The 15,455-nt window shown below is 39.3% G+C and overlaps 1 protein-coding gene across 2 annotated transcripts in view; it reads left to right on the top strand.

Annotated features, from left to right (window-relative positions):
* The window catches only part of LOC149170095 (uncharacterized), a 112,835-nt gene extending 100,790 nt beyond the window's left edge, over positions 1-12,045 (top strand). For both annotated transcript variants that reach the window (XM_089427248.1, XM_089427247.1), the window contains exons 5-7: positions 10,998-11,076; positions 11,299-11,416; positions 11,711-12,045. In XM_089427248.1, the coding sequence (XP_089283374.1) occupies positions 10,998-11,076; positions 11,299-11,416; positions 11,711-11,726 (213 nt within the window). In that variant the 3' untranslated portion in view covers positions 11,727-12,045. The remainder of the gene's footprint in view (positions 1-10,997; positions 11,077-11,298; positions 11,417-11,710) is intronic.
* The last annotated feature ends 3,410 nt before the right edge of the window (positions 12,046-15,455 follow it).

Below are 15,455 nucleotides of genomic sequence, written 5' to 3'. Positions count from 1 at the left end.
CAAGATGTCCATCTCCCACAATGAACACGGGCTAGGAGGACTGCCCATATTTTGTTGTAGATGTCCTTCTCCACACACACGTCTCGGGCTCCACAAACTGCTCTTGGTTGATCAGACCCTTGAGCTCATCAACTGCCTCTCTTGCAACCACCTTTGTCCATCAAGGTGTTGCTCACCGGGCTCCAACTTGGACACTATCTTGCTGTCCTCTAGCAGACCATAAGTGCCCAATCACGTCCACACATGGTCCACTCTCACGTTGCCCTCCAACAGTCCACGAGAGACCAAGTCCACGTTGTAGCATCTGCACCTAGTTAGGGCATCCAACACCTAGGAAACCCTTCCACATGCTGTTAACAGATTTCCAAACTGTTCTCTCCTAGGACATCATCCACTAGCATCAATTCAACCTTAACACATCAATACAATACATACCTAGCTCGTTCCTGCACTCTCGCGTTCGTGCACTCACGTGTTCCTGCACTCTCGCGTTCGTGCACTCACGTGTTCCTGCACTCAAGCGTTCCTGCACTCACATTCCTGCACTTGCACGTTCTTGCACTTCGCGCATTCCTGCAATCGCATTCCTGCACTCGCGCTGCCCACACCCTAGCTGGCTTTCTTAATGTGTAGACTATGAAAGATGCTTCTTGGATATGTTAAATGACTCTCATCCACCTTATATATATACACAATACAAGGGCTCCATCAAATCACATGTGTGGGCTTGACAACCTGTCACAAGGCTTATTAACATCAAGCCGACCTTGACACTTGTTGTTCATGCCCACTCTTTAACTTCAAAAATTCATAACTCAACAACGACTACTCGGAATTGGATGATTCTCGATGCGTTGGATTTGTATCCATCACATGTCATAATCTTGTTACGGTTTTGGCCCAAACACCAATGGGTGCAAAACCCCAACCTTGGGTTCTAAGCCCACAAGCCTACTTGTGGTGCTTTGACCTCCAACCCTCGAACACTAGGGCTTGGATTACCTCCCAAGCTACAAAAATCAACAGATACAAATGACAAGACCTCCTTTCTATATATAGGAGTCTAAGGGGTCACAATATAATCAAAGCCTACATAACAATAATATTGTAAGGGCACAACAATAACAATAGTGGGGCTTCTATGGGGCACAATAATAATAATATGGGGACTATATGGGCACAACAATACAATAAGGGGGTTGCACCAATAACAATAAGGGGCTACACTAGTAGTATGGGGACCTAACAACTACTCTGGAATTCGATCTGCCAAGAAAATCTAACTTTTGGTTGAGTGTATTCTCCAAGTGCCCATCGACTTTCTCTTATAATCCACTGTTGGAGCACTAATGACGAAGATTAAAACTTAATTGATGGCTAGGATCATCTTGAAATCGATCCGTGTGAGTTTCTAGATGATTATCACCTTGACTTAATTAATATTGATTAATTAATCAGTTTTCTTAAGTTTAGACTTAGAAAAATTAAAAAATTGGTTAATAATCTAATTAAGTCACTTCTAGGTGGAATTTCCAGAAACGATTTCTGGGTCTTGGAGATCTCATGTATTCTAGCTTCTCCACCAAATTTCGTCACTAGAACATATCCAATGCTACAAAATACTAACAACCATTGCATTCTTTTTCTATTTGAATTTCATATCCTTTAATGTTGCATTCTCACCTTTATTTTTGAGATGTGTCGAGCTCTAACTCAACAGTCTCCATCAGGGTATGTGCCTTCTGGGTTAGAGAAGCTTAGAACGACATTGCTGACTAAGGCTAAGAAAGAGGTGAACAAAATGCTTGAGCCTATTAACTCAGCATGGCCAACTTCTAGGGTTAATATTGTTTCTAATGGATGGACAGATCTAGCACGCCACCCACTCATCAACTTCATGGTGTCTTCCTTGAATGGACCAGTTTTCTTGAAATCAGTGGATGCACTTGGACAATACAAGGATGCACAATATATTGGTGAGTTGTTCATTAAAGTTAATGAAGATGTAGGTGTTGATTCTTGTCTGCAAATCATTATAGACAATGCACCTGTTTGCAAGGTTGTTGGCGTGATTGTGGAAGCTAAATATCCACAAGTATTTTGGACTTCTTGCATTGTCCATTCCTTGAATTTAGCACTTAAAACTATTGCTTCTGATGTGCCTTGGATTGGAAGTGTTATTGAGGATGCATGACATATCTATAACTTTGTACAAAATCATACAAATGCCCTCACAATCTACAAGGAGTACACCCATCTATTATTATTGAAGATTACAGATACACAATTTGCTTCTTCATTCATCATGCTAAAGAGGTTTAGGGAGGTCAAGACTGCTCTTCGAGCCATGGTTATTTCAGAGTTTTGGTCTTTTTGGAGAAAGACATATCAAGCAGCCTAAAAAAGAGTCAAGGACACAGTGTTAGGTGATTCTTGGTGGGAGAGGGTAGATATCATTATTAAGATCATGGACCCTATCATTGCTTTGCTACAATTTGCATATATAGACCAATCCATCCTAGGAGAGGTTTATGAGGGATGGGGTTCCATGATTAAGTCCGTGAGGACCATTATTTTACAGAGTGAGTGCCTTGAGTATGAGACATCATCAAAGGCCTTCTTCACCACCATACAAGATATTCTTGTCAACATATGGGACAAGAATTGCACACCTTTGCATTGTTTGGCTCACCCTTTGAACCCAAAATACTCTAGCCATGAGTGGTTGAGTGGTAGACCTCCCCGCAAATTCCCTCCTCACGTGGATGGTGAAATTTCACAGGGGAGGAAGGATGCATTGAGGTGGATATTTCAGGATAGAGCATCCCTTGATGAGGTGGAGGATGCCTTTGCAGAGATTTCCACTGGCACTGAGCAATTTGTAGGCTATGATGTTATTAGAGATAGGGGGACTAAGAAACCCTATTCGTGGTGGGCAACTCATGGGGCAACAAGCCCTCCTCTACAGCAATTAGCCATGAGGCTCCTCTCTCAGGTGACTTCATCCTCTTGTTGCGAGAGGAATTGGAGCACATATGGGAATTTGTATAGTGTCAAGAAGAGCAGGCTTGAGCAGTCTAGGGCAGAGACAATGGTGTATGTGCACACCAACCTTTGTCTTATTTACATGCAGAGGGATGAGTGGTTGAAGGGAAAGACAAAGATGTGTGATGTCTTTCCTGATGATATGGGTTTGGACAACAGTGTTGAGTTGGCATTGGCCAACTTGGATCTTAATGACCCAGTGCTAGAGCCTGTCACTTTTGATGATGGTGATACTCTTGAGGGGTCATCCTCCACACCAACAGATGCAGAGATTACATTGGATACAGAGGAGACCAGCGGTGACCATAACTGTGATGTTGATTTTGATGATGATGATTGATGAGCTACCTACTACCTTGTAGTTGTTTTGCATTTGCTATTTCTATTTGCCATTGGCATTGCTACTACATATGTAACACATTTTGATTTTGATGACTTGATGAGAAAACTGTAGTTTCTTGTCTTTCTCCTATTGGATAATTGACGAATCTATCACGATTGTATTTGTATGCATAATGTTGCATTGTACAACTTACAAATTTTAAATTTACAATGTAGAATCTAGATCTATATCTGAATTTGTATCATGAATGAGAATTTCTGTAAGAAATATCTATTTAGTATTAATTTTTAATATATATATATATTCAATAAAATAATATATAACGTGTCCTGTTCTAGGGGGTCTTCATGCCCTGTGTCAGACACTTGAATTTGCGTGTCCTACGTGTCAGGTGACTTAGGCTGTGTTTCTATGATCTTTAGTGTTTCCACTACATTTACTATTGAGATAATTATTCAATGATAACAGTGGCATAAAATTACTATTTAAAATCATTAGGAAGTAATTATCAGGCAAAAAATTGTATTTTGCTGCACTTGCCATAGAATTTCAACATGGTACTAGAGCTTTGCTAAAATATCAGCCATTGAACAACCTCAGATTCTAGTATTCAGGCAGCTTGTATGGGTCTCAATTCTCATACCAAGATGGTACTCAGTCTCATGGTAGAAGACAGGTTGGATGGTGCTACAAATTTCAGATCTTGGAAGACCAGGATACTCCTTGTCTTGGAAGAAAATGATATTTAGAATCATGTGAAGGAAGTTGTTCTAGAACCAAAGGGAGCTGATGAGAAAGCCAGGCACAAGAAGAATGAAGCAAAGGCTAAGAGGATCTTGATAGATTCCATCAAGGACCACTTGATTCCACATGCTGTTAAATTGAAGACTGCTAAAGAGATGCATGATGCCTTGGTGGGTTTGTTCAAGAGTAAGAACATTAGCAAGAAATTAGCTTTGAGACATCAACTTCGTTGTATCATGATGTCCAAATCAGATTCAGTCGTAGAATCCATGGGAAAGTGGGTGTAGAATACTTTTACATTGCCAAGCTTGATGATGAGCTTTTTACCTTCTTCGATGAAAGGGAGCCACCTTACTTTCTTTGATGGAAACTGGTGTACATTATTCATGCATTTTAGTTTAGTTTCATTGCATATTGTGTGACCATTCTAACATCGTTCATATCATGTTTCATGCTAGAATAGATTTCAAAATAATTTTATTTTCTGTACTGATTGTATTATCTTCATATAAAACATGGGTGATACACTACACCCAGTGCACATGAACCCAAACAAGTTGATTGCAATGTGCAGGTTATAGGTATGCAAACCTAGGGATTGTTGGAGTTCTCGTGAACTCCTCGTTCGAGCATATGGATCATGCGCTCTACGGTGAGCTCATGTCCCCGAGTTGGAACCAGATGTTATCTACCAAAATGGTAGTCCTATAGGAGAAAACTTTTCTCCTATTCTCGACAGTCAGTCGGTCAGCCACATAGCCAGAAACCCCTGACAACCACCACTAGTTGATGATATGCCATTATATCTTCACCACTTGCATCAGCCATATACTCCTCATTCATCCAGCATGAGCCCATGGATAAAGGTGGGCTTCCTCTCAAAGGTACTTTAATCATTTTGTAATTGGGTGCTTATGCTTGTTTGTATTTGGGTATTTGATATGGATTATGGTGTGATCTAGAAGAAGGATGGGCTTTGACCATGATCTTGTTCTCTCACCTTCAAGGGGGGGTTAATCTTCTATTAGTCTAGTGGGACCTCCCTTAATGGCCAAATGGGTATAGGAGGGGCACTACTTGGGAAGCCCTGATTGAAATAGCGTAGTTCCATCTATCCATGTGTCATACTTAACATTTTCCATCAAATGTTACAAGCCCGTATCTCACATCCATTCTTCAAGTTCAACTGACCATTGGTTTTTGGGATTTGACACCCATACATCCACATAGCTGAGTAGAGTTTAGAAATTTTGTCCTAGGAGGTTGATGCTGCTAAAAGAAATATAAAGAGCATATCATGGCCACAACAAAACTAAAAGAAAGAATATCAAAATGCAAAAGATGGCTAGGGACATACACATTAGCACGTGGGCAAAAGCCTTGCATGAGCTCTACCTCACTCATTATGGCCATCACCTGGTTCCCGAGCACATGTTGCTTTATTGCATAATAAAAAAGAACCTTTGCATGTCCCAACCCCGATGAGCAATAAACTGACTCATCATTAAGGGGTAATACAACTACTATATCATTCAAAGCAAGCTCTAACCCTTGAGCTATGAGCAGTAATACAAAGAAAAATCAAGAAAAAGTAGAAGTGCACAAGAGGGGTGGAAAAAAAAGGCCAAGTTGGTAACTCATGCATCCATGAATGCTCCCTCTTCAAATCTATACACTTAGGATGTGGACACCCCCATTAGTTGATACCTTTGACCATGGCACTTGGCCATGAAGTCTTATCAAGAAAAAGTAAAAGTGCACAAGAGGGGTGGAAAAAAAAAGGCCAAGTTGGTAACTCATGCATCCATGAATGCTCCCTCCTCAAATCTATACACTTGGGATGTGGAAACCCCCATTAGTTGATACCTTTGACCATGGCACTTGGCCATGAAGTCTTATCCCCTACGTTATTGTCATTATTATTCACTAACACCTATCGATTGAAGGGTGGACCAAGGAAATGTTACTTCCCCTTAGGGGATGGAAACACCCAATAGGGTTCCCCTTTAGCCACTCCTACCTAGCGAGAAAACACCATTGCGAGTTCAAGGCCCTGATTTTGGAAGGGAATATTTGTATGGAGCATTAAATAGCCCATGACACTCAAACTTGGTTCACTTAGATGCAAGAGTGATTTTTGTCCCTAATGACTAGTTGCTTTCAATAGAGAGGTACCCGGGCCATTAAAGAGACATATTGGCACTATCAAGCAAAGCGTTGAGACTCTTGGGCCTCCTAGTAGCAACATCACACCACACATGTACTAGGGCACCTCCTACATCCAAGATGTTGTGCCACTTTAAATTGGACTTGATGATTCTTCAGGATGACACACTTGACCCAGCATGCCCCTAGGCTGACCTTAGCACCAATTAATGAATGGCAACTGATTCAGGGCCTAGATGAGGTCTCACCTTCAGAGACATGGGAGGGCTAATAGCACCTGGAAAGCCCTCAACGCTGGAGTAGAGATGGACACTTTGAGTAGTTGGAGGCCCATGGAAGGCACTTTGTGGTTCCCCAGTTTGATTTTAGGACCACAGGGAGCCATTGAGGTGAATTTGAGTGCAAACCCTCAAATCATGATTTTTTACATGCTTCCACATCACATTTGACACCTTGCAATGCTTGGGCATGGCATTTGGAGGCTATTTTATGCATGATGTCAACCCTAGAAGCCTAGTGACTCACACGTGTGGGCTTATTTTAACACTTAAGATCAAAATCTAGTGGGTTGGGTTGTAACCCAAGCATATGTTGTCTTCAAACATGCTTTTAGGAGATTATTAGGCTTATTAGGTGTCCTACTCATATAAATAGAGGAGAGGCTCATTGTAGTAAATCATCATCACGTGTGACTAAATCAACCCTCTTGTGAGATTTCGGCCTCCTGCATTTTGGAGAAGTTGTGATCTATGCAGTATTTTGTTCATTGGAGCTACTATCTTGTCTTTGGAGAAGTTATCTTGGATCAACATTGGATTATTCATGCATTTCATCTTGTAAGTGTACCTTGTCGTCATCGATGAATTTTTTATTTTATGTCTAATGTATGGAATGTAATGGTTATCTAGGGTTTTTCTATTGCACCATTGATTATCGAAGATTAATTGTATAGAAGTTGGATATCCTCATTGTTTGCATTACTCATATATGGAATGTGAATGGTAATCCTCTTGGTGAACTCTTGTTATAGCTCTTCCAAGTGTCTTTAATCCCTCACAAAGATAATAGTTAAGGTTTTGTGCTAGGGCATCAAAACAACCTTACTCCGTTGCAATAATTAGCTAATCTATAACATCCATAGACTCCATCCACCCAAGGACTAGGCATTGACCTTGTCTAATTGGTGATCAAACCTTTTCTTATCCATAAATCGAATTTCACTCTCTCTCTTTCTAAATTTGGTCCTCTTAAGGATAAGTGACCTAATTAGGGTTTGGAGTGAAATTGTCTAAGAGAAGAATTTTTGGGTGTGGAAGGATTCAACATCAAGGGTACATTTGGTTGCCTCAAATAAACCTCCTTGGTGGCTAATCCATCCATTTTTCACCTTGATTTCTCTTGCCCTAGCTATTTTTCCTTAGGAAAAACCCTAGTTTGGTTAAGCTTCAACTTGAGGACTTCTTGAAGGTTTCATATGCCATTGGCTTGCTAATATTCATCATTGGAAACCTTTTCCTTGGCATCTTGACCTTCGGATATTTCAATTTGCATCTTATTACTCAAACCCTAGGTCTAGCATACCGTAACTTGATCTCTCTAAAGGGATGTGAATTTCCTTGCTGTCATTGGTTAAGCCTTGTACCTAAGTAGAGCCATCCTTTAGGAGCCTATTGTGTCACCTTAAACCTCTAAGCCAAGAATATCTCTCATAGGTGATCTATTTACCAGGAAGCCTCCCATTGGTGAAAGTCCATAAACAACAGGGGGTAGTGGTTGTGGTGACAGTGGACCACACCTCATTGTTGTCACATAGTCTAATGCTTGCCTTTGTAGAGCACTCCTCTATAAGACATGCTAGATTTTTCGGCAACAGGACGAACTGTCCATATTGAGATTTATCACTGTTGGTAGCCTCTTATCTAGATCCACTTCTACACAAATCCTGGCACAAGAGAAAAGCTCCTTTCGTGGCTCGGCATGATCAATATACTTGCCAAGGGCATTGCCAATACTTTTGAAAGTGGTATTCTTCCAACAATGCAATGGCAAAAAGGGGAGTTTCACCCATATTGGGACTGTAGATAGAACATCACTTTCCGAGCTAAAATTTGGACTCCACCGATCCAGATATAACCCTTGAGCCCCCTTGAAATAAGACCCACTTCTAAAAATCAGGTCTCGATTTACCTTGTTTTCAAAGAAGAAAGTAAAAGACCCTTTTTTGCAGAAAGGCCAAAGAGACAAAATCCTTGATCATGGGTTTCCAATTTTTTTCCACCCACAACTTCACAAAATGCGGGGAGAGTCAGATCCTCATGAACTCGCTGAGTAGTTCACGCTTGGCCAGTGGGAGAGCTTGATTCTTGATTGAGGTGCAAATACCTCCAAATTTAGGATTTCCTCCAATTTCTTGAAGAAACGAGAAGGATTTGCCCTCTGAAACCTTGGCCCATTCGCAACCAACGAGTTAAAAGCGTCTATATTGGGAGCAGGCAGAGGGGGCGAGGATGCAAACCCTCCCAAACTGGTCATCGGGTCACACCGACGCATCAAAAACCCTCAAATCTGCAAAGCCTCTTATGTTATTATTATTTTTTCTGTGGGGTAAATACCCACCGGGTATTTGAACCAATGACCTTTTTGCACATAGTGCCTTTAGACTAGGATTAATCTTAAAATAGTTTCTTTGCTACAAATATAAAGGCAAGGCAAGGTAGAGGGAAAAAACACATTGATTCTTCGTGAAGATAGTTTTGTTTGAATGCAAAGAAAGAGGCCGAGGAAAGGTGAAAACAGTGCAGCAGTGAGAAGAGCAGCTCAACAATGATTGCAGGTTGCAGATCTATCGATGCAATGAATTTTACAGTCATATGGACAGACCATATGGATTTCATACAATCATACAGACAGTCCGTTTAGTTGTATGGGCAGAACCATACCACAGGTATCTCAGACCTGTTTTTTAGTTTTCTCATTCAGCAGGCAAAAAAACTCATTTTTGAGGTGTCCTTGTAAGTTTTGAGTCATTAGTGATATGCTGATTTGAATGACAGATTTTGTGTTTCACGTTTTATGCTTCTGCTATTTTCCAACCATCTGTGTGATTGATGCATGCTTATACTTTTATTTCTATTATTGAGTAAATTTGATATCTAATTTATTAGATAAAGAAGCATAGGACAACAGTCACCTAGGTTTTGGAATATTTACAATGGATTCCACTTGGATTTAGTCTGATAGAGAAGCAATCCACTTCTGAAAGAAATTTAAGAAGAGATGCACCAGTGAAACGATACATGCTACTTCCTGCTGCAATCCTTCCAAGGTTCAGACTGGGCTCCAGAAGACAATGAAGAGGGAGGAGGAGAACACAAGGCTGGTGATGACCCCCAGCATTCAATCTCCTTGGACAAAGAGGAACATTCCACAGGCCAGGCTCTTTTCAAGACTGTTTATTTTTGTGTTGGATTGAATATAAGGGCCACATGCCAGGATATGCCATGTGCTGCTTCTTAGGTCTATGTTTAACTATAGAGGCCAGAGGCCAGAGGCCAGAACATATTCGGACAGTTCCAATTTTTGTTTATGATAGTGCTCAAGCCAAGAGCTCGGCAGGCCATGACAAGGAATTGAGGTTAAGGCTCTTCTACTGAATCTTTCTGCCATGCATATAAATATATTTTTCCACCCATTATAAAATATCTGACCTACCTCTTACATGTAAAAAAAACTGCATGGAAAAAGATGTTCATAGTTCCCTTACATTCAACTTTTCTAAATAAAGTGCTTGCAATTTGGCAGTAACCAAACTAATTATGCCAGAAATTTTGTTGAGGGATTATGGCATTTCAATTTGGTGCGTATTGAATGGCTATTAACACAGGTCCATGCAACTCTAAAACTGAGGTTGAGCAGATTCTTAGGATGAAAAGAAAATCATCTAGGGCTAAACAATCCCTTTAGCTCATAAGGTTAGCTACCTTTTACCATATCAAGCTAAGTTATATAAATAAGTTGTAATAAAATACTGATTGTAGTAATTTTTGGAAATACTAGCATCAAGTGTTGAGCCTATAAAATTAGCAAAATGAGGCATTGCAACCCGATTTACACCCAACTGGGCCGTAAATCAACTGCAACCAGTTTAAGCAATACTGACTTTACACAACTCCAGCTGACTTAACCCATGAGATTGTGTGCCTGATCATTATACAGTTGATGCAATGTGGCCGTATCTAATAAATCACACAAAAAACCACTGTAAGTACTTGACATGTTCATATTTAATATGATATCATGTTTTGAAATCATCTGCTGAAATATATTAGAAATAATACGAACTTCTCAAAAACAAACCTTGATTACCTTTCAAGCTGTTAAGAGTAAACAGTAAAAGTAGAATTTCAAACGTTGTCTATGACTTAAATCATATCATCGCAATCTTATTTTAATCCATTAGATATTTCCATTGCTGTACAAGTTTTGCAAAACACTGAAATTCGAGTGTGGGCAGAATGTACAAGTCACGTTATTGCCAAATGGGTGTTTGAAATATCTCCACTTAAAGGTCTTTTAATATAAGAATATAGAGAGAGGTACATGAGAAAATAAGTCAATTATACATTTAGAGTTCAAATAAAAAATTATATCAAAAGTTAAAACCATGGAATGAATTTGAGAAGGTTGTTTAATGCCACAGATGAAGCAAATTGACAGGAATGACACAGAAGCAGATTTTGCTGCCAAGGCTCTGTATTCAAAGCATAGTGAGATGCCCGGTAAGAACATGTGTCTGTTAGTCTTCTTGAAAGCGTTATGAATACTTTGATTGTGTCACTCTTCAAGTTTGGAGGAAACTAAATGTAAACTAACAGAAACTTTCAAAGAGGAAGTTTGAGGATAAGGAACACACATGCTCATCAAAATTCTTAATGGTGGAAGATATGTATGAATAATGAATGATTTTCTTATTGCTTACAGCATCATGCCTTTGCATGCAGATTGGCCAAAGGATCATAATTTCCAATATTTCAAGTTGAATATTGAGGGCATATTCCTAATTGATTGGTTTGGTGGTCCTAAGCCATTGTCTGTGGCAGAATACTTTCAACCTGGATGGTTTGTTCACTCACTAAAAGCTTTGGTTCTTTTGTCACTTAATAATCTACCAGTCATGCTTTTGAACTTGAATGTGCATGGCCGTTTCTAATTTTTATTTCAACTGATTTAAATTGTAATCCTGTCAAGAGATAGATAAGGTGGCATCTCATTTTTCTTCTGTACTCGGGCATAGTATATTCTCGTTTTCGTTAATCATCTGCAAGTCATGAAGAGCCTTGAAGGACTTTTTTACGACTAAATAGGCATTCAGACATTAAAAACTGATAATCTTGTATGAAAATACTTGTGCAGGGAATTTTCTCGTTGAAGATTTTATGTTGTCGAATATGGATTTCTCTCAAAACTTAAAATTCACATACTTTCATGCTTTACACATTTCAAAAGGACTCCTGCTACAGGGATGGAAATAAGAACGCCAGTGGTTTATTTTTTCAATTGTAAAAATTGGTGCTTGATATTTTAGAATTATTCATCGAAATTGGGAAGAAATAATGCCCTTGTAATAATGTCACTTCCCTGTGATAAACCATTGATTGTAATCTATACTATTTGTATAAAGCTGTAGAACAAGTGGTAGCATACATACATAATCATGAATTTTCTCTCAATAACATGGCTTTGTTAAGAAAGGGTCATTAGGTAATTGCAGGAAGAAATTTCTGATGTGTTTTTTATAAGTCAGCTTACTATTTGGATGTTCATTCAACTTCATTCTAGTCATGTGATTGGCTCCATGAGATTCTGTGTTTGGAGAGTTGAAATTATCAAAATGAGGGACCTTTGATTATGTGGGATGCTTGCACAAAATCATTTCAGAAGGAAATCTGTATGGAGTCCAAGGGTTGGTTGTGCTATGTACCGTCCCTCAGAATGATGTTGAATTTACAAAGATATAATTGCAATTCGCCACTTTGAATGGAAAAAACCAAAGCAATCTTTTAAGAATCAAAGAAATGCAACACAAAAGCAATCTTTCAAGAATCAAAAGGAAAGCCTTGTTTTGAATCTTGATAGAATATTAATGTTATCTCTAAAAAGTAATGTGTCCCACTTAATTTCCCATGTTATTGCTCGAGTCCCTTTGGAAACATATTGGCACCGCCACTCTTAGTATACAAATTATTACCGTAACTTTTGTGACTAAGTGGAAATATGTTGTAACCCTTTCAATGTTATTTGTTTGATGAAATTACTTTTTGGCTCACCGCTGGTTCAAGAGCCAATGATTCTTTATCTCTGATAGAGCTTGACAAAAACACATGTTTATGTAGCCCAAATTCTGCAAAGACATCTCTTGTTATTGCAAAGGTAATAAAGATTCGAAGCATGAAAGTTTAAACTCTTGAATTCATTTATGGTTTAATTTACGTCAACAAGATCATGGTATGGAGATACATATTTCAAGTTAGTTGTGTTAAACTCTAAGGGTTTTGTTTGTTATGATCGAAATACATAGAAAACTATAAGTACACACCATGTACACCAATGTAATTGTGGAGCATTGTTACCCATCAAAAGTGGTAACCAAATAGGAGAAATTTTTTCTCATATCTTGGACACTCAACAACCCTATACATTGTTTAGTTATGTCGATATGCCACATTCCTCTACTGTTTGCACTGGTCGTACATCTCTCACACCATTTGACATTTCTCTTGAAGGAAGGTGGGTCACTACTCGGCAAATACTTTAATTATTTTGTAATCAACTACTTTTACTTAATGTTGTGGGCATTCTAACATGGATAAGGGATGATCTAAATATTCATTGATCTTGATTGTAAACTTGCTCTCTCATCTTACTAGGGGAGTTAGGCTTTGGTCCTAGTCAAGTGGAACCTCCTCTGAGGTCTTAAGGTTATAAGAAGGGCACTACTTGGGAAACTTAGATTGAAGTAGCATGTCCATAACCATTCTATACTTTACCACTCTTTACCATTCCCTTGATTTCGTATCTATCCTTCGGGTTTGTTGTTAGTGGTTCATTGGGATTGGAACCCTCACATCCATATTCTTGAGTCAGGGTCGGAAAAATTTGCCCTAGATGTTGATGTAGCTAAAAGAAAGGTAATAGCATAAGATGACCACAATAAAAGAAAAAGGAAAGTTAAAATGCAATAAATGGTTGGGACAATAATTAGCACGTGGTAAAAGTCCTGGAATGAGCTCTACCTTCTTCACTATCCATCACTTGGTTCTTGGGCACTGTTGATTTTCTTAGTGCAATAGAAACTAGCACAATATTTCTGAAAATTTGATATTTACTTTTGATGTTGATCTTCTTTTACTTTTAGTCCAATATATAATTCAGTATTATACTTCAAAAATTCAACCATAAAGAACAATAGAACAATAGAGATCACAATGCACAAAGAAGAGACAAGATTTACCTTGAGAAAGCCCACTAGGGGAAAAACCCAACCACCTTTTCAATAGAGAAATTATTCTCTTCAACAAGAGACACACCTAAACCTATGGTCAAACTTGACCCAAGTGAAGCCTCCCAATTTGATCCAATATTTCACTCTGTCTATCTTGACCCAGAATTTCGGTCCTCTTGCAGTGGTTAGTTGCACCAGAAATTCAGCCTTTACAACAGCCTAGAATTTTGGCCCCCTACAACAAAATGTCCAGAAAAACTACAAACCATAAAGAAGAGAGTTTATTCACACGTGCAAGTTGCAAGAGAGAGAAAGAGATCTTTCATCTTATTCGTCCTTCTTGTCCTTCTATTACTTGCCTAGAAGATGCCTTGTGTGAGAGATGTGAATTGCCTTTGTGGAGGAGGTGAAGTTGTCTTTATATCATAATTTGTCTTGGCCGATTGGGTGTCTTTTGCTTGAGCTTACTTGACTTCTTTTAGAGCCAAAAATTACAATTCAGAAATTCAAATTTTCTTCTTTTAAAAGTCGTAATGGGACCATCATCATCTACCATTAACATTTTCTGGTGGCCATATTCGGGGCGGTACCAAACCCATGGCAATGTCATCAGCATATAAGGACTCACTCCTCTAGAGTGATCGGTCCCCATGGTCTCTCCCTTCTTGGTGAGCACTCGCGACCAAGACCTCACTCAACCTTCCCTAGTTAGTGATCGGGTCCAGATGCTGAAGGACCTCACTACACCCTTCTCGGTGTGTGATTGGGTACACAAACCTCACTGCACCCTTTCCTAGTGTGTGATCAGGTCTCCTCAGAGAGGGACTCACTCAATTCTACCTATTGAGCACTTTGGGCCTCTTGGACCCATTCTCCCTACTGGGAGAATGTCCATCCATGTTGGTGCCAAATCAACACTCCCTCTCAACGAGAGGGGTAATCTCCACAAGCCTCAACTTGTCTACGAAGTACACGAACTTATCTTTGGGCAACGACTTCGTTAGATTGTCGACTCACTACACATCGGTGGAGATGTACTTGAGCCTTATCGCTCTCCTTTGCATTATGTCACGAATGTAGTGGTACTTGATCTCAGTATGCTTCGACTTGTCATGGAACAAAGGATTCTTTGAAAGCTTCACACAACTTTGATTATCATAGTGTATCACCGTTAGTTCCAACTCTTGGTCGAATAGTCTTTCAAACAACTTTCGGAGCTATATAGCTTTGGTACAAGCCTCATTCATTGCGATGTACTTTACTTCTGCAGTGTTGAGCGCAACTGGCCTCTGCTTATTGCTCCTATAAGATATCATAGCAGAACCCAAACTGAAGCATACTCCCTAGGTACTTTTCCTATCCTTAGCATTTTCAGCCCAATCTATGTTTGTATATCCCAGAAGTTGTACATCCTTGTTTGAAACATATCTCAAGCCATAAGTCACAGTACTACAAATATATCTTAGAATATGCTTTGCTGCAATCCAATGCTCATGCCTCCGTTTAACCTGGAATTGGCTCAACGTGTTCGCAATAAAGAAAATGTTAGGCTTGGTGTTAACCAAGTACACCAGTGAACCAATCAACCACCATTACATAGATGGATCTACCAAACTAGATTCAAAGCCTTTTAACTTCTCCAAGTTCATCACCATG

Source organism: Pinus tabuliformis, chromosome 4_2 (genome assembly GCF_031772625.1).
Source record: "Pinus tabuliformis cultivar Carrire ecotype Pingquan chromosome 4_2, CPIR1, whole genome shotgun sequence".
Classification (NCBI taxonomy): Eukaryota; Viridiplantae; Streptophyta; class Pinopsida; order Pinales; family Pinaceae; genus Pinus; species Pinus tabuliformis.
This window is presented reverse-complemented; position numbering and strand designations above follow the sequence as displayed.